The sequence below is a fragment of the Lutra lutra genome, chromosome 18, assembly GCF_902655055.1.
Source record: "Lutra lutra chromosome 18, mLutLut1.2, whole genome shotgun sequence".
Taxonomy (NCBI): Eukaryota; Metazoa; Chordata; class Mammalia; order Carnivora; family Mustelidae; genus Lutra; species Lutra lutra.
Window position 1 is genome coordinate 2,415,858 of NC_062295.1, and position 15,863 is coordinate 2,431,720.

The 15,863-nt window shown below is 55.5% G+C and overlaps 1 protein-coding gene across 11 annotated transcripts; it reads left to right on the forward strand.

Annotated features, from left to right (window-relative positions):
- The first annotated feature begins 7,606 nt into the window (after positions 1 to 7,606).
- Positions 7,607 to 15,506, forward strand: ZNF205 (zinc finger protein 205). 11 transcript variants are annotated; one of them, XM_047714396.1, is made up of 10 exons: positions 8,388 to 8,510; positions 9,076 to 9,158; positions 9,347 to 9,421; positions 9,525 to 9,580; positions 10,928 to 11,126; positions 11,219 to 11,432; positions 11,739 to 11,830; positions 12,233 to 12,353; positions 13,930 to 14,031; positions 14,293 to 15,506. In XM_047714396.1, exons 3-10 carry the CDS (start codon positions 9,347 to 9,349, stop codon positions 15,333 to 15,335), a joined length of 1,902 nt encoding a protein of 633 aa, XP_047570352.1. In that variant the 5' UTR covers positions 8,388 to 8,510; positions 9,076 to 9,158; the 3' UTR covers positions 15,336 to 15,506. The 11 variants fall into 11 exon arrangements, with proteins under 11 accessions (XP_047570354.1, XP_047570359.1, XP_047570360.1 ...); XM_047714395.1 differs by lacking the exon at positions 9,076 to 9,158 and adding an exon at positions 9,197 to 9,271; XM_047714397.1 differs by lacking the exon at positions 9,076 to 9,158 and adding an exon at positions 9,197 to 9,271 and having other exon boundaries at positions 13,933 to 14,031.
- Positions 15,507 to 15,863: the final 357 nt, after the last annotated feature.

The following is a 15,863-nucleotide window of genomic DNA, read 5'->3' on the forward strand; positions in this document are numbered from 1 at the left end:
TCCCTTCCTCTCTCTCTGCCTGCCTCTCTGCCTACTTGTGATCTCTGTCTGTCAAATAAATAAATAAAACCTTAAAATATTAAAATTTTTTAAAATTTTAATTCCAGCATAATTAAAACACAGTGTTGTATTAGTTTCAGGTGTACAAGGACTTGATTTATCAAATGTGAAGATATTTTTTGAGTCTGGTGTCAGCCAGTTAGAGCACCTGACTGATGGAAGTCTTCTCTCCTCTTGGATCTTTTCAGAGATGGCAAAAGAAAGACAAGTTTTCCTGTATTTTCTATTTCCATAAGATTCGCACATCTAGAACAATTCAGGGCAAAGGGAGAACTCCTTCTCCAGCTCTGGAAAGATTACCGTAAAGATCTCTGTTATCTGTTATTAAATAGCATCTGGTTATTCCCGAGGCTCGGATGCTTGTCTCTAAATCATGTTAAGTAACATCTTTACCTGCAGCTGTGACCCCAGTGTTTTCCTGTGGTGCCAGCAGTAAAGGACTGCATTGCGGGGTGTGGAGAGCACAGCCCTCACTGAGTACCAGAGACACTGGGGGTGTTGAGAGCACAAGGTAAGCCTTGTGCCCGACTCCCTATTTCTTTGGTGTCTGTAAATTCGTGCCCCCTCCCCACTGCCTCAAGCCTCTCGTCTGGTTTGTCTCACTGGCCCCAGAGGCCTGAGCTGTAGCCTCAGCTTTGCCATTTGCCACCAACTGTATGCCTTCAGCGTCATTTAATAGAATCTTTTCTCTCTACTGAACAAATCTGTCCATGGTTTCCCACCGCTCTTTGAGCTCCATGCAGACATCTCGCCCCTGGTGCCCGCCCACAGTCACATCTTCTGCCCTCTTCTTTGACCTTCAATTTCCCCCCCCTTTTTTTTTTTAAGATTCTATTTATTCATTTGACAGAGACACAAGCAGAGGGAGTGGGAGAGAGAGAAGCAGGCTTTGCATGGAGCAGGGAGCCCGACGGGAGGCATGATCCCAGGACCCTGGGATCATGACCTGAGCCAAAGGCAGATGCCTAACGACTGAGCCACCCAGGCGCCCTCAAGCAGACAACTTGACCACAGCTATTGACCTTGAGCTAGAAGCACCCAGCTAAGCCCTGTAGGGTACAGAAGCCATGAGATAGTATTTATTTTAAGCTACAATGTTTTGGGATCATTTGTTAATAGCAAGAAGTAACTGATACACCTCCCTTGCTGCTTTCATAGCTGTAACCATTCTCCGTGCCACTATCCCTGGATTTATCGTTTGTTTCTGACTCTGCACTTGACGTTGCTACCTGGATGTCTCGTAAATGCCCCAAAGTCTTCGTGTTCAGGATCAGACTCATGCAGTGCCTGTGTGGCCTTCCCGGCTGCGTCCCCAGTGCCTGGACATAGCCAGTCCTCGCCACGCGTGGCTCCTGTGAGCCTTCTGCATTAAATCTCTGCGTCCATGGTGTTCTTTAGTTTGGTAAACGTGGGACGGTCCATTCAGTCACTCAAGCCAGAAATTGGGGTTTATCTCGGATCCCCTCACTTTACCTCCTTCTCATATCTCGTCAGTCTCCAAGTTCCATAGGGTTAATATCCTAAATATTTTTCAAATCTGCCTGTGTCTCTACTTCCACTGCTTGTCATCCAAGTCCAGGACACCGTCGTCACCTGCCAAGGCCATAGCAATGGCCTGTTTCTCTCTCTCTCTTTTTTAAAGACTTTATTTTTTTGACACAGAGAAAACACAAGCAGGGGAGCGGCAGGCAGAAGGAGAGAGTAGCAGGCTCTCCACTGAGCAGGGAGCCCAATGTGGGACCCCAAGATCATGACCTGAGCGGAAGACAGGTTCGTAACCAACTGAGCCATCCAGGCACCCCACTGGTTTCTCTTCATTCACATTTTTTTTCTTTTAAAGAAAGATTTTAAGTGTAATATAGAAATGTACACAAACCAAGGATGAAATATACAATGAATTTCCACCAAGTGAGGACTGCCCTTGCATTACCGGCCGACTCTGGTGCCCCCTTCTGGCCACTTTCCTCTCCCGTAATCACCTTTTTTTTTTTTTTTTTTTTTTTTTTTTTTTTTTTTTTTTTGTAATCACCATTTTAACTTCCAACCCCAGCAGATACCTTTGGTCTGGTTTTGATCTTCGTGTAAATGAATCACTGAACAGGATTTTTTTTTTTTTTTTAGATTTTATTTCTGGGGCACCTGGGCGGCTCAGTGGGTTAAGGCCTCTGCCTTGGGTTCAGGTCATGATCTCAGGGTCCTGGGATCGAGCCCCGCATCAGGCTCTCTGCTTGGTGGGGAGCCTTTTTCCTCCTCTCTCTCTCTGCCTGCCTCTCCGCCTACTTGTGATCTCTGTCTGTCAAATAAATAAATAAAAATCCTTTAAAAAAAGATTTTATTTCTTTTTTTTTTCTCTTCAAAATATTTAACTTATTCATGTGAGAGAGAGCAATCAAGAGCATGAGTAGTGGGGGAGAGGGAGAAGCAGGCTCCCCACTGAGCAGGGAGCCCAACATGGGACTCCATCCCAGGACCCCAGGATCATGACCTGAGCTAAAGGTAGACACTTAACCAACTGAGCCACCCCAGGTGCCCCTAAGATTTTGTTTTTAAGTGATCTCTAAACCCAAGATGGGGCTCGAACCTGGAACCCCAAATCAGGAGTTGCATGCTATACCAACTGACCCAGTGAGGGTCCCCAAGGAATTCTCCATCTTGTTTACTCCACAGTGGGAGACCCAGTCAATCCACGTGTTGCTTCTTTCCCAAACGGTATTCCCTGTTGCATCATTTGTTCATCCCACCTACCTAGACAGTGGGTGGTTTTCAATTTGGGGCTACGTGTAGTAGTACTTGCAGGTCTCTTGTGACCATGGATGTGAGTTACTGCTGGGTTTCTACCCAGGAGTGAATCGCTGTGTCACAGGATATGTACATGTTCAGCTTTAGAATATTCTGCTACACGGGCACCTGGGTGGCTCTGGGTTAAAGCCTCTGCCTTCGGCTTAGGGCATGATCTCAGGGTCCTGGGGTCAAGCCCTGCATCAGGCTTTCTGCTCAGCAGGGAGCCAGCCTCCCCACCCCTCTGCCTGCCTCTCTGCCTACTTATGATCTGTCTAATAAATAAATAAATAAATAAATCTTTAAAAAAAAAGAATATTCTGTTACACACTTGTGCACCATTTCCCCTCTCACCATCTACAGACTCATCTTGTGTAAATCTTGTGCTGGACCTAGGACCCGCCATCTCTCCAAGGGCCCTGATTCTTATCATTAGCCGATTTCCCCCCACATTATAAAACATTCTGAAGGGGAGCCTGTGTAGTTCAGTCAGTTAAGCATCTGACTCTTGATCTCAGCTCAGGTCTTGATCTCAGGGTCATAAGTTCAAGCCCTGCATTGGGCTCCATGCTGGCTGTGGAGGCTACTTTAAAAAAAAAAAAAATTCGCAAAAATTGAATTTGTGAAAAGATGAGAGAAGTAAAAGCCAATGGAAGCTGTACATTTTTTTCCCCACACCCAGTGAAGTATGAATATAAAAGATTGTGTGCGAGAGACCACAAGACATGTAGAGGGAGTCTGAGGGCTGGGGAGTGGGGGAGGGAGACTGCGGCAGGACGAAGGGCTGTAAATATTAGCCATAAAGGCCACCAAAGGCCGGTGCTGGGGTGCCACTGCCCTTTGCTCCCATGAGGGGCCTCTGGTAAGGGTCCTCTGGTGCTGAGCCAGGCAGGATGAGACCTCCATTCCCATCTGCCTCAGTGTCTTAGGCTTACATGTGTGAACGTAACCTGAAACTCTGCTGAGACTGGGGGACACTTTAGGGATGAGATCATAGGAGGTGGCCGCACCAACGAAGGTATTTTGGGGTGATGACACTGTTCTGGTTTCCTAAAAATGCACCAGTCTCTAACGAAAAAGTAACTTAATTTATTTCCACACCAAAGGACCGGCCGGAGTGAGTCTTGAGTTCTTAGCCTAGTTTCACTAGCGTGTCCCCTCCCTGCCTGTACTGTCCGCTGTCTAGCTCCCAGATCAAGCCAGTGTTCTGCAAGTTGGGATGTGGGTGATCCAGGAACATTTCCAGTCTACCCTATTACATTTGACGGGGGCTGGGGTGGGGGGTGTGGGGTGGGGGTGGTTCTGGCCTTGGAGTCCACAGCTTGCCTGGCCGAGGCGGAAGCTGAAGCCACCGGCCTTGACGATCATGGAAGGAAGCCCTTGGTGTTGCTGTCTGGGAAGGAGCCTCGTGGCCTTCCTGACCGTGACTCCAGTGGGCCCTGCTCTCTCCCCTCCCTTCTCCCTTTAAAACCCCAGCCCCCTCTGCACAGACCAGTCGGAGCTCAGCTCTTTCCCCGGCTGTCAGCAGTTACTGAATAAAACCTGCTTTCCCTGCTTCGACTAATGTCTGGTGGTTTGGTTTTGACCCAGCACGTTCCTTTCCCTCTGTCTGTTTTTATCTTGAACAAGGAATGTGCCATAGAGGGGGCAGGGCGGCAGCGGATGCTTCCTTCACTCCCGTTTTTGAAACAAAATTCAGAACAGGTGAGTCTCGGGGGCCAGACGGGGCGCCGGGCCCTCATGCAGACAGCCTCAGTTTCCCCACGCCGGACGCCGACTCCGGGGCTCCCGGCTGTCCGCCCCGCGGTCCTCATCGCCCCGGCTGTCCCCGCGCACGATGCCCACAAGGCGGCGCCGCGAGAGCGCCGGGAAGCCGGAAGTTGAGATGGGGCAGCCGGACGGGAAACGCGGGCACACCGGCCAGGGGCAGGAGGCACCGGCGTTAACCTCCTCCCTCGGCGCGGCTGTCCCTCGGGGGCGCGGACGGGAGCGCGCAGGCCGGGGCGGAGCCCTGGACGCGCGCACAGGCCGGGCTCGGGCGTCAGCCAATCACCGTGGCGCGCGTGGGCGCGTGGGCGGGGCGGCGGCGTTGCCTGGGCGACGCGCTCCCGCGTTCGCGTCCCGCGGGCTAGGGCTGCAAGAGGCGGGGAACGCTGGCTCGTGCGGCCGCCCGGCGTCAGGGCACCCGGCCTCGGGCTTGCTGCTGGCCGCGGGGGCTCCCACGCCCTGGTCTCCGTGGCCCTGGGCTTTCTTAGTTATTTTCTTCAAAAAAATTTGTATTCCTGGGGCCCCACCTATGGGATTTCCCCACCTATCCGCTCTCCTTTTCTTTTTCCGTGCTTAACGTTTGCTCTGTGTTTCCTCGATTATTCCTGTTTTTCCTTGGCCTCTCTCACGTTCCTTTATTTCCCCTTACCGCCTGTCCTCCCTAAGGCTGCAGAGAGGTCTGCATTTCCCTGTCTCCAGCCTGGCTGAACAGCCTTCATGACTACATGCTCTCCTCCCTTTACTTTTTCAAACACTTTTCCCTTCTTGCTTCAGGTGATTCCTTTTTCTAGTTTTCATTATTCTGAGCGTTTTTGTGAGGCCGGAGTCAGTTCTCAGGCTAATCTCTGAAGGTAGATCCCATGATTTATTTACTGAAGGTGACCTCTTCTTAAGCTCAGTGAAGCCACCAAATGCGGGAGTGTTTGCTGGTCCAAAGCTCAGATAAGCGTCTCCATCCATGATATAGTTATCCTCGTGGCAGGCTCTGGAGGTGAGTACGTCCCTGGTGTCCCAGGAGCTAGACAGCAGGTGTTTTCTGCTGGAGTTGTATGGAGTTCTTAAATTTTTTATTTGAATCATCAACATTTCACATCAATCTAATAATTCTTCTCCTTCTTCTTTGGCTTCTCTTGAAAAATTCTCAAGCTTTGGCATCTGTCCCCTTTGAACAAAATATGATTTCTTGAGGGCTCTGCAGCCCCTCCCCTACTACCATCTTGCACCCAAGCCACCGGTCATTTGTGGTGCTGCCCGCTTGTTCGAGGCATTTAGGTTTTTGATCTCTGCTTTCCCTGGTGCCTTTCTGCAGTCTTTTAGGGACTGCTGTGCAGTTCCCACACAGCAAATGTGGACGTTTTCTCCTAGACCTGCCCAGTCCTAGAGCCAGCCCTAGAGGTGTTTCCTCTCATCTCCAAGAAGGGGCTAATGTCTGTCATATAGTAAGTGCTTAATACATATTTTCTGGACACTTAAATAAATGTTGAGACTTCATTTGGTTTAGTTTAGGTGTTCTCCTGGTGGGATCCAAACTGCTGGGCTTCCCCAGCATCCCTTTTGTCTGGTAGAGAAATGTTTGCCCGTGAATCAGGACACACCCACTGTGTTGGGACTTGGTGCACGCCTGGAGCTGATGTGGGCTGAAATGGGTCACCTCAGGAGTGAGTCCCCTTACTCTGGACACTGGTCAAGGTCCATGTTGATGGAGAAACAGTCACGGACTGAGTTGTCAATCTTTTTTCACAGCCCCCCTTGTGACTTCTCAGTTTATAGCTCTCTGGCTTGACAGTGGTATTGACTTTGGCTACAACTTTGGGCATTCCTCTTTGCCTTGAGGATTAAAATGCCTGGAAATACCGACCAGACCCCAAGGCTAATATTTTTTGTTCATCAAAGTGACAGAAGGCTAGATCAGAGTTCAAAATGCTACAGGAGCAAGTGGGGACCACGTACAGCTACGTGAGAATGGCCCCCGAATGTGAGGAATATGAGTCCGGGGTTGCCCGATGTTCTGATTTTTTCAAGAAAATCGATTTTATGAGAAATTTACTAATTGTTAAATGTTGGAAACTAAGTTTTAAAGAAATCAAACCCCTGTGGGCCCACATAGCACACCTGTAGCCAGCACAGGGCCTGCCTCATGGGGTGAAATGGATGCGTGTCAGAAGACTCTGACACGCAGGAGGCCATGGTTATAGGGAGGTTCCTGGAATCTGACTCCGGAGCTGGCCCCCCTCTTCTCCTGACACCCATCCCCTGTGCCCTGCTCAGCGGGGAGATGAGTTCTTCACCCTAGAAGTGAAGTAGTCTCTGATCCTCCATTTTGGGAGCCTTGGCTCTCAGGGTCAGAAGGGAAAGCCAAGACTGAGAGTTGGAGTCTGGGAGCCTGTGGATGGCTGGGTCAGACCCCATTACCCCTGTTATACTCCCCAGCCTGGAGATGGAGGTGGGGAGGGGAGGTCTAGAGGAATCACATTTGTCCAACATCATTTCAAGGTGTGGGGCACGGGGGTGAGGGTAGGGCCTCAGGGTGTGGGGCATGGGGCTGAGGGTAGATTCCCAGGCCTGTTTACTAAGTTTGTTCTGAGGGAGACAGAACTCCATGCCAGTCTCGGGGAGAGCCCAGAGGACCTGCTCACTGGCCTTGGGGCCTTAGGTGAAATTCGGGAACGTCTCCATGGAGACACCACAAGACCTCCAGAAACCCTGTGTATCGAAGAGGACCATCGTGCCCCTCTCGCCAGGAGAGTGTCCTTCCTTCTGTGAGAACAGCTGCAGTGCCTTCTTTGAAACGTCAAATATCAGAACCTTCCACAGAATGTATTTCCCCGTTCTGGCCTCCCTGCTTTGCTGGTTTCACAAGTGCACGCCAGGTAAAGCAATCGTGAGCGGGCAGTGAGGATTTAGGGTTCACCTCCCGGCTGAGATCAGGTGCAGCCACGCTCAGGACCCCAGACCCGGAACCCTCGAAGCCAGGAACCCTGTAGGGCTGCAGCTGCATGGGGAACGGGATCTGGGAGGGACTTCCTGTTGTCCCTAATCCCAGTCTCCACCCGGCTCCCGGCCCGCTGCAGGCTGTGGAGTCTCCCTTCCCGGGGGAGGGGGGCCCCCCACCGCCTGAGGTGCCCCCTCTGCCTCCGCCTGGGTGAGAGGGGCGCCAGGGAGGGTGCCTGGATCCCGAGATCCTTGTGGGTGGTCAGCTGGCAGGAGGGGACGGGGTCAGAGGTGGAAGGCTTCAGGCTGGTGGGGAGAAAAGGGGGCCTGGACCCAGGTTCGGGAAGGGGAAGGATATGGTCCGTCCAGGCCCGTGAGGAGGATGGACTTGGCGGGTGGTTGCAGTTTCGGGCTGCTCAGTTTCTGCATCCCAGGAGCGAGTCAGGTCGAGCGCGGGGTGTGTGTGTCCGGGGCCTGGGAGACGGTGGGGCCTTGATTCTCCCGAGGAGCTGGCTGTGACGGGTGTGGCCACACCCAGCACCTGTTTATAGGATCACTGCAGTCCTTTCGGCTCCTGATGGCAGGAGAGACACACCGAGTCAGCCCTGACTTTCCCAACTGGGCTGCTCGGAGATGCAGAGTTCTGGCTTAAGTGACAAAGGGGACGATACAGAGTAGCATTCTGTTAAGCGAGGGACCAAAAACCATCCTAGGGAGTGAGGTCACTGGAAGGCAGCTGGAAGGTTTATTTCTGATTGGGACCACGGGTGGGTCTGGTCCTGCTTGGGGGATTTTCACACTGCTTCAGAGGTGCCCGGGAGACGCTGGCTGACTTCTTCCTGCTCTTCCAGGCTCCTGGCCAGAGCTGGCAGGGGTTGGCCAACGACTCAGCTGTGCTTCCTACCTCTGAGATAGAAATGTCTGCAGACGGCGGAGGCACCCGGTCTGCCCAGGACAAGGAGAGAGCCCGAGAGGTATGGACAGAGTGCTGGGTAAGGGATGCGCGTGCCCTGGAAGGACCGGGAGCAGGAGTGGACTTTCAAGGCAAGGTGTCTAGATCAGTGGAAGAGTTAGGCTCACCGGGGTACAGGGCTGGTGGATGGGGGTGATGGGAGGTGGAAAAGGTGGAATCGACAGCTACTAAGCTTCTCTGCTTTGCCTGGTGAGTTCAGTTGTGATTCGGCCAAAGGCCATATGAAATAGCAAGGAGGCTGCATGGGGCGTCCTCCTGGTGGGGTTCCTCTCTGAACGGTGTCCAGAGCACGCAGGGAGGCCTCAGTTTACCCTCCCTTCTGCTTTGGACCCCATCTCCACTCTGTCTGGATGTAAGCACCTAGTCCTTCATGTACCTGTTGCCCACGTGGGTAATTATAACCTGCGGTGGCGGTGGGGGCGGGGAACAACCAGGGCCATTGGGCTTAGAATCAAAGGAACATGAGTCACCTGCGGCCAGGTGTGTGACCTTGGGCAAGTCCCCTGCCTCTGGGAACCAGGTGTGTCATCTGTAAAACATCTGTCATGTGCCTGCTGTTCCCACAGGCTGTTCCAGGCGGTTGGGAGGCTCTGAGGTGGTAATTAATGTAATACAGAAAATAGAAACATCCACAGCAACTAGTACCTAGGTAAGAGAAACCTTTAACACCTCAACTCACATTTCCAGGGTTGTAGATTCAAATACAAATCAAGTGTGGATCTTGCTTGACTTGCGACGGGGTTACATCCCGATAAACCCATTGTAAGTATCAGAAGTTGAAAATGTATTTTAACACAATAACCTTCTGAGCATCATGGCCTAATCTCCCTCCCTCAGATGTGCTCAAAACACGTAACATCGCCCATAGTCAGGCAGAATCGCCTCCTGCAAAGCTTCTTCCATAATGAAGTGGTGAGTACGACTGTAGTGAAAGAGAAACACAGTTTGTGGGTCATTTCCCCTCGTGACCTCGTAGCTGACCGGCAGCTGTGGCTCCTGCCGCCTCTGTCCCCAGGGACGACCGAGCTGTGGATCTCTAGCCCAGCAGAGGATGCAAATTCAAAATCCGAAGTACGGTTTCTGTGGAATGGATATCCCTTTTGTACCGTCGTCAGGTCGAAAACTGGTTAAGTTGAGCCGTTGTAAGCCAGCGACCGTCTGTATTGGTTGTTCCATTTTTGTACCACAGAAGCACAAAGGAGCCCCTGCACTGTTTGCTTTCGCTTCCACGGTGCCTTTGTAACACCCAGTGGGCCTCACGTGTCCCTGACGTCCTCTGCCGCTGTTGGAGTCCGTCAGCTCACATAGGAGAGGAGTACTAATAATTATTGGCTCCACTCTGTGTTTATCCAGAATGTTCCAGAGCGCACAGCTCTTTCTCACGGGTTATCTGTGCATGAGGCAGAGCAGCTGAGTCTCGGAGGCTGCCTGGCCCAGGTGGCTCCCTGGCCTGAGGGTCTTTCTCTTTGAAACCCTAACATAGACGGAGGTGGGGTGGCACAGGGAGAAGCCTGGCCGGTCCCTGCGCTGCGGAGGCCAGTGAGGCCTCACCGGGTGCCTCCCAATGCAAAAGAAGTGACTTTCCCCAAACTCTCGAGGTTTGTGGTGCCTACTTGGGGCTGAGCAGCTAATGAGGGGCCGGCCTGGATTTGAGCCCTGGTTGCCTGACTCCAAAGGCTCTTCCTCCCCATCCCAGGGGCTGGAGCTGGGGCTGGTGTGAAGTGGGGGGATACTGGAAGTGCCATTGCAGTGGGTGGTGCTGAAGGGGTGAGCTGGGAGGTTTTTCCTCTGTCGAACCGAGGCAGGCCCAGGCCTTGGCACAGTTAGTGGTACCCTTGGGCCTTTTTCTCCAAAGCCCCAAACTCCACATTGAGTCAGACTGGAAATGGCCCAAGGCTACATGATACCTCCCTGTCATCTCCAAGAAATGGTGGCTCTGGCGTTGACTTGTGAGTCGACTACCCTTGAGTTCCGCTTCCCGCCAAGCCCTAATCTGACCTTGGGCCGTTGTCTGACCTCTGAGCCGGGATCACAGTGTCCTGTGTCTGTGTAACAACCAGCATTTATTCCCTCAGTTTGAGAGGCCGGGGTCGCAGTGTTGGCGGGGCTCCCTCCTCAGCCTCGAGGAGGCTCCTTCTGCCTCTCAGGGTCTGGCTGCTCCAGGTGTCCCACAGCTTCTGTCCCCCAGCTCTGCCTCCATATATATGTGGCTTTCTCTGTGTTTCCATGTCTTTTCCTCTTATCAGAACACCAGTCATTGGATTTAGGACCCAGTCTAAATGCAGGATGATTTCCTCTCAAGATCTTAACTAATTACATCAGCGAAGAACTTTATTCCAAATAAGGTCATGTTCTGAGGTTCCGAGCAACATGAAATCTGGGGGGACACACTCAATCCATTGCACTCGGTTTCCTCAGTGTTAAACAGGAACAGGCCATGCTGCTGTGGGAGGCACGAGGCTGGAACCAAGAAGAGGCATCTGCCCCTCGCCCGACCTCGAGCCTTCCTTGGTTCCCTGGCTGCCGCGGCCTTGTGCCGGTAAACCAGAGATGTGTGGGTCCCCAGGGCCAGCAGAAGGAAGCAAGGGCTGCTCTTCAGGCTATGCCTTGGATCTGGGTGTGTGTGGCCCCTGCCAGGACCCTCAGGTGCGGAGCTCGGCTGGGTCTCCTGTTCTCTGCCCAGGTGCTGATGGGGACTGTCGTTCCTAGGTTCCGGGCCATGGGCATCCTTGTCCAGAAATGCTTTCTGAGTCGGAGGAGATGGTGCCTTTGGGAGCCGCTCGGGAGTCACCGCACATCAAGATGGAGCCAGAAGAGCCACACCCTGAGGGGGCATGGCAGGGGGATGGGGCTCTGGGAACGCCAAGCTGGGTGTCCCTAAGCCAGGGCTCTAAGGAGAAGGCTCTTTTCCTGCCTGGTGGAGGTGAGGACAGGAATGGAGAAGGATGTGGAGGGAGGCTCTTTGTGGGTGGCAACTGTCGGGGGAGGTGGAGGCTCATAGCACAGGGCGGCAGGGCATGAGCTCTCCTGCCATGGAGATGCCCGGATGTCTGCCCACCTGCCCCTCAGAGGCCGCTCCTGCACTGCCTCAGAGCCTGCTGACCCTCTTCTTGGGTCGGGTTGGGGTGGATTTGGAGGCAGCTGTGGTGTCCCCTGGGGTCTGCTCAGGGGCAGCAGCGGGGCCCAGCAGGGTGAGGTGGCCGCCCTGAGGACCTCTCTGCTCTCTCAGCCCTCCCCTCCCCCCAGATCCCTGTGCTCACTCGCGAGGGGCGGACCAGAGACCGCCAGATGGCTGCGGCGCTGCTCACCGCCTGGTCCCAGGTCAGTGTCCCTGATCAGGTGCACGGCTGGACGGAGAGCACAAGGACATGAAGGAGTGGCGTCTCAGATGGGGCCTTGTTGTCTGGATCTGGGGGCTGGAGGACGGGCGCACCTGGACATCCTGAGCTTTGGCTGTGGTGCCAGAAAGGGCCTTTTCTTTGTGTCTTATCGTCTGTGGTACACAACTGTTTGTTTTTTACACCCCTCCCCCGCCGAAAAAAAAAAAGCCCCCCTTGGGCAGCTGTCCTGCTTCACCGTCAGATGCGAGCACAGGCCTTGCTTGGGGCAGTGGGCTGGGGGCCGGGGGCGGGGGCCGCGAGCCGCCCTCATCTTGGAACCATTTGCCCCCCCCCCCCCATGGTGTCCCGGCATGCCCTGGAGAGTGGGCATTTTGTGTTGCAGATGCCGGTGACTTTTGAGGATGTGGCTCTGTACCTCTCCAGGGAGGAGTGGGGTCGGCTGGACCACGCCCAGCAAAGCTTCTACAGGGACGTCCTGCAGAAGAGGAACGGACTGTCCCTGGGTAAGGGCCCGAGCTTGTGCTGGGGTGGCCACTTCTGAGGCCCGATGCCAGAGGTGGGGCCATCCTGCCACCCCCTCTTCCCCCCACCTCGGGCTTAAGCTTCTCAGCATCCACATGGGCCGCTCTGTTCTCCCTGGTGAAAGACACGTGCTCCGTGCTGACCTGGAGACCACGAGCCACGTGTGGCTGCTCAGCACCGGAAATGTGGCAGGAGTGCCTGGGCTGATCCTTGATTTCCTTTTAACCGGTCAAGTTTGAATTGCCATAGCCCCTTGTGGTGAGCGGCCACTGCGCCGGGCAGTGCCGGCCTTGAGCTTCTGCTGCCTGGTCCTTCTGCGGTGTTGGGCCGCTCCTGCCACCGTCCTGCTCCTCCAAGCCCCACCTGAGAGGTGTGTGTATGGAGAGCTTGGCTGCCTATCGGGGCTTTCTGCCAGGGGGAGGGGGGGTCCTGGTGCCAGTTCATCTCTCCAGGCCCCCAGACCCTGAGCTGTCACATCCAGCCTGAGGGGCCTGTCCTGTTTTCAGAGGGGCCTTGGGTCCCTCATTGTTTCTCATGGTATATCAAGTCCCAGCACCCCAACTCCTCCATTTCAGACCCTGTTTTTGTTGGCAGAATTGAGGGGAGCTTCTGGCGCTCATTCCTTCATTGCCATTCAGTCATATGTCCAGTCTGTCTGTCTGTCTGTCTGTCAGTACCTACCAGGGGCACACTTGCTGGTCTAGGGGAGCCGGGGGCCTGGTGGTTCCACCCCGACCTTGGCGGTGGGCTTCAGAGTCAGGGCAGCTCACGCCTTTAATTATCTTGGCTTTGCTCACCGCCCATCGTAGCACTCCTCACGGCCCGGAGCGGCAGGCCCAGGCAAGTCCTGGGAGATCAGAGGGAACTCAGCACCCATCTGCAGCCCCACGGCCAGCCTCACAAGTGCCTGAAACCCAGGGGCGGGTCCCACCCACTGCTCTCTTCCTGCACAGTGTGGATAGGGGTGTGGAGGCTGGGCCCCTCTGCTCTCTGACTTGACCAGAAGCCCCAGGCCCTTGCCCCCCGGGGACTTGGCCAGGGGGCTGCTGGTCCCTGACTTCTGGGCTGTCGGGACCCCTGGCCTCTTCTCCCCGGCCCTCCCCCTGGGCTTCGGTCCACCACTGTCCCTCCCCCAGGAGCCCTTCTTGGCCCTGGTCTAGAGAGCTACGGGCCTGGAGACATTGCTGGGCCGGCAGCTGGGGACCTGTGTGACAAAGGGGGTTATCAGCAGCTGACCTCACCTGGCCCCTCTCCTTTTGCTTCTGGGGCTCATTCAGGGAAACGAGGTGGAGCCCACCTCAGCCCTGAGGAGAGTAAGTCAGGCAGTTCCCCTACAGTGCGCTGCCTACCGAGGGCTGCATTCCGGACCCCACGCGAGTTTTCAGTTTGTGTCTTTTTTTTCTTTTCTTTTCTTTTTTTAAATTTAGCTTGTGTCTTTCTACTCCATGTTTGCAGAGCTGCCTCCCCATTTCTGCCTCTTTGTTTGGGGGGATTGTCTCCTGCTGTGTGGCCTGGGGGTTCCACAACTGAGCATAGCATCTCGTGTCTCTCTTTCAGCAGGATTTCCCTTCAGCAGACCTCTCTGGGGCTCCCAGGGACAGGGCAAGGGTGAGGCCTCGAGCTCGTGCCAGCAGATGGGAGACGACAAGGAGAAGGCAGGTGTGTGCAGAGGTGACAGGTGGGCAGGCGCTGTGGCATGGGGCTCTGGGCTCCTTGCCATCACTCCCAGGTGCCCCTTGTCAGCATGGGCTCTCTGTTGCCTGGGGTGCAGACCCATGCCAGGGACAGGGCTGCCAGCGTCCTGTCCTCTGCCGGGGTGGTGGCTTTTCCTTCCAGGGTCCTCGCTCTTACCTTCCTTTCCTGAATTCCTCTGGGTCCCTCACAGAAGTCTTTCTGTCTTGCTGGAAACTCTTTCTCCAGGAGCCATTGAGGCGGGCAAGGAGGAGCCGGCCCCATCCCTGGCAGCCCTGGGGGATGCGAAGGCTTCCAGAAGCAGGGTGGGGAGAGCCCCGGGAGATGTCTTGCCGTGCGGGCAGCAAGCTGGCAGTGGCCAGAGCTCAGGGCCGGCCAGAGACGGTGGGCAGCCGGGTCCCCTGCAGGAGATGCCGGCAAAACCGGCGCCACCCAACGCCAGCCTCGCAGAGAAAGCCAGAGAGGGGCGGATGGGCCCCCCTGAGAGCGGTGAAGAGGGCCTGGTCCCCGACGGTGACGCCGGCAAGAAGACGTACAAGTGTGAGCAGTGCGGCAAGGCCTTCAGCTGGCACTCGCACCTGGTGACCCACCGGCGCACGCACACGGGCGAGAAGCCCTACACCTGCACAGACTGCGGCAAGCGCTTCGGCCGCAGCTCACACCTCATCCAGCACCAGATCATCCACACGGGCGAGAAGCCCTACACCTGCCCCTCCTGCTGGAAGAGCTTCAGCCACCACTCGACGCTGATCCAGCACCAGCGCATCCACACGGGCGAGAAGCCCTACGTGTGTGACCGTTGCGCCAAGCGCTTCACCCGCCGCTCGGACCTGGTCACCCACCAGGGCACGCACACAGGCGCCAAGCCCCACAAGTGCCCCGTCTGCAGCAAGTGCTTCACGCAGAGCTCGGCCCTGGTCACCCACCAGCGCACGCACACCGGGGTCAAGCCCTACCCGTGCCCCGAGTGCGGCAAGTGCTTCAGCCAGCGCTCCAACCTCATCGCACACAACCGCACGCACACGGGCGAGAAGCCCTACCACTGCCTCGACTGCGGCAAGAGCTTCAGCCACAGCTCCCACCTCACTGCCCACCAGCGCACCCACCGCGGCGTCCGGCCCTACTCCTGCCCCCTCTGTGGCAAGAGCTTCAGCCGCCGCTCCAACCTGCACCGGCATGAGAAGATCCACACGACGGGGCCCAAGGCCCTGGCCATGCTGATGCTGGGGGCGGCGGGGGCTCTGGCCGCACCCCCGCCTGCTCCCACTTAGGAGGCGGAGGGGGGAGGGGAATGCTCGAGGGCAGCGTGAGAGGGGTTGTGGGAAGGGAGTGGGGGGTGCTGGCATGGGGCGGGGCACGGCAACACAGGAGCTAGGGCGAGGCGCGGGCGCGCTGGCTATGAATTAAAGGCCTTGGAATTCCACCCACCGCTTGTGCTCGGTCTCGTGGGGCCCCGGTGGTGAGCGTGGCTGAGGCATCCCTGAGTCATTGTCATGGGGGCTTGGGTACTCTTCTTCCCGGCCTTGACCGGACTTAGGGCCAGTCCAGAGCACCCAGAGCCAAAGTCAACGAGCAAAGGCTTCTGGGCACAGAGAGGTTTCCAAACCTGAAGCCAGCCAGCCAGTTGTGAGACCGTGGATCCGCGTGGAGGGGTGGTCTGCTGCTGTTGCTGCCATCACTCTTGTCCCAGGGACATGGCCCACTGAGCCCAGCACCCTCTCTCGGCTCTTCCGTTTGGGAGCTGGAGCAGACCTGAGCCAGCTGGGAACTCATGCTCTGCCGCCCTCCCTGTCTCCTGT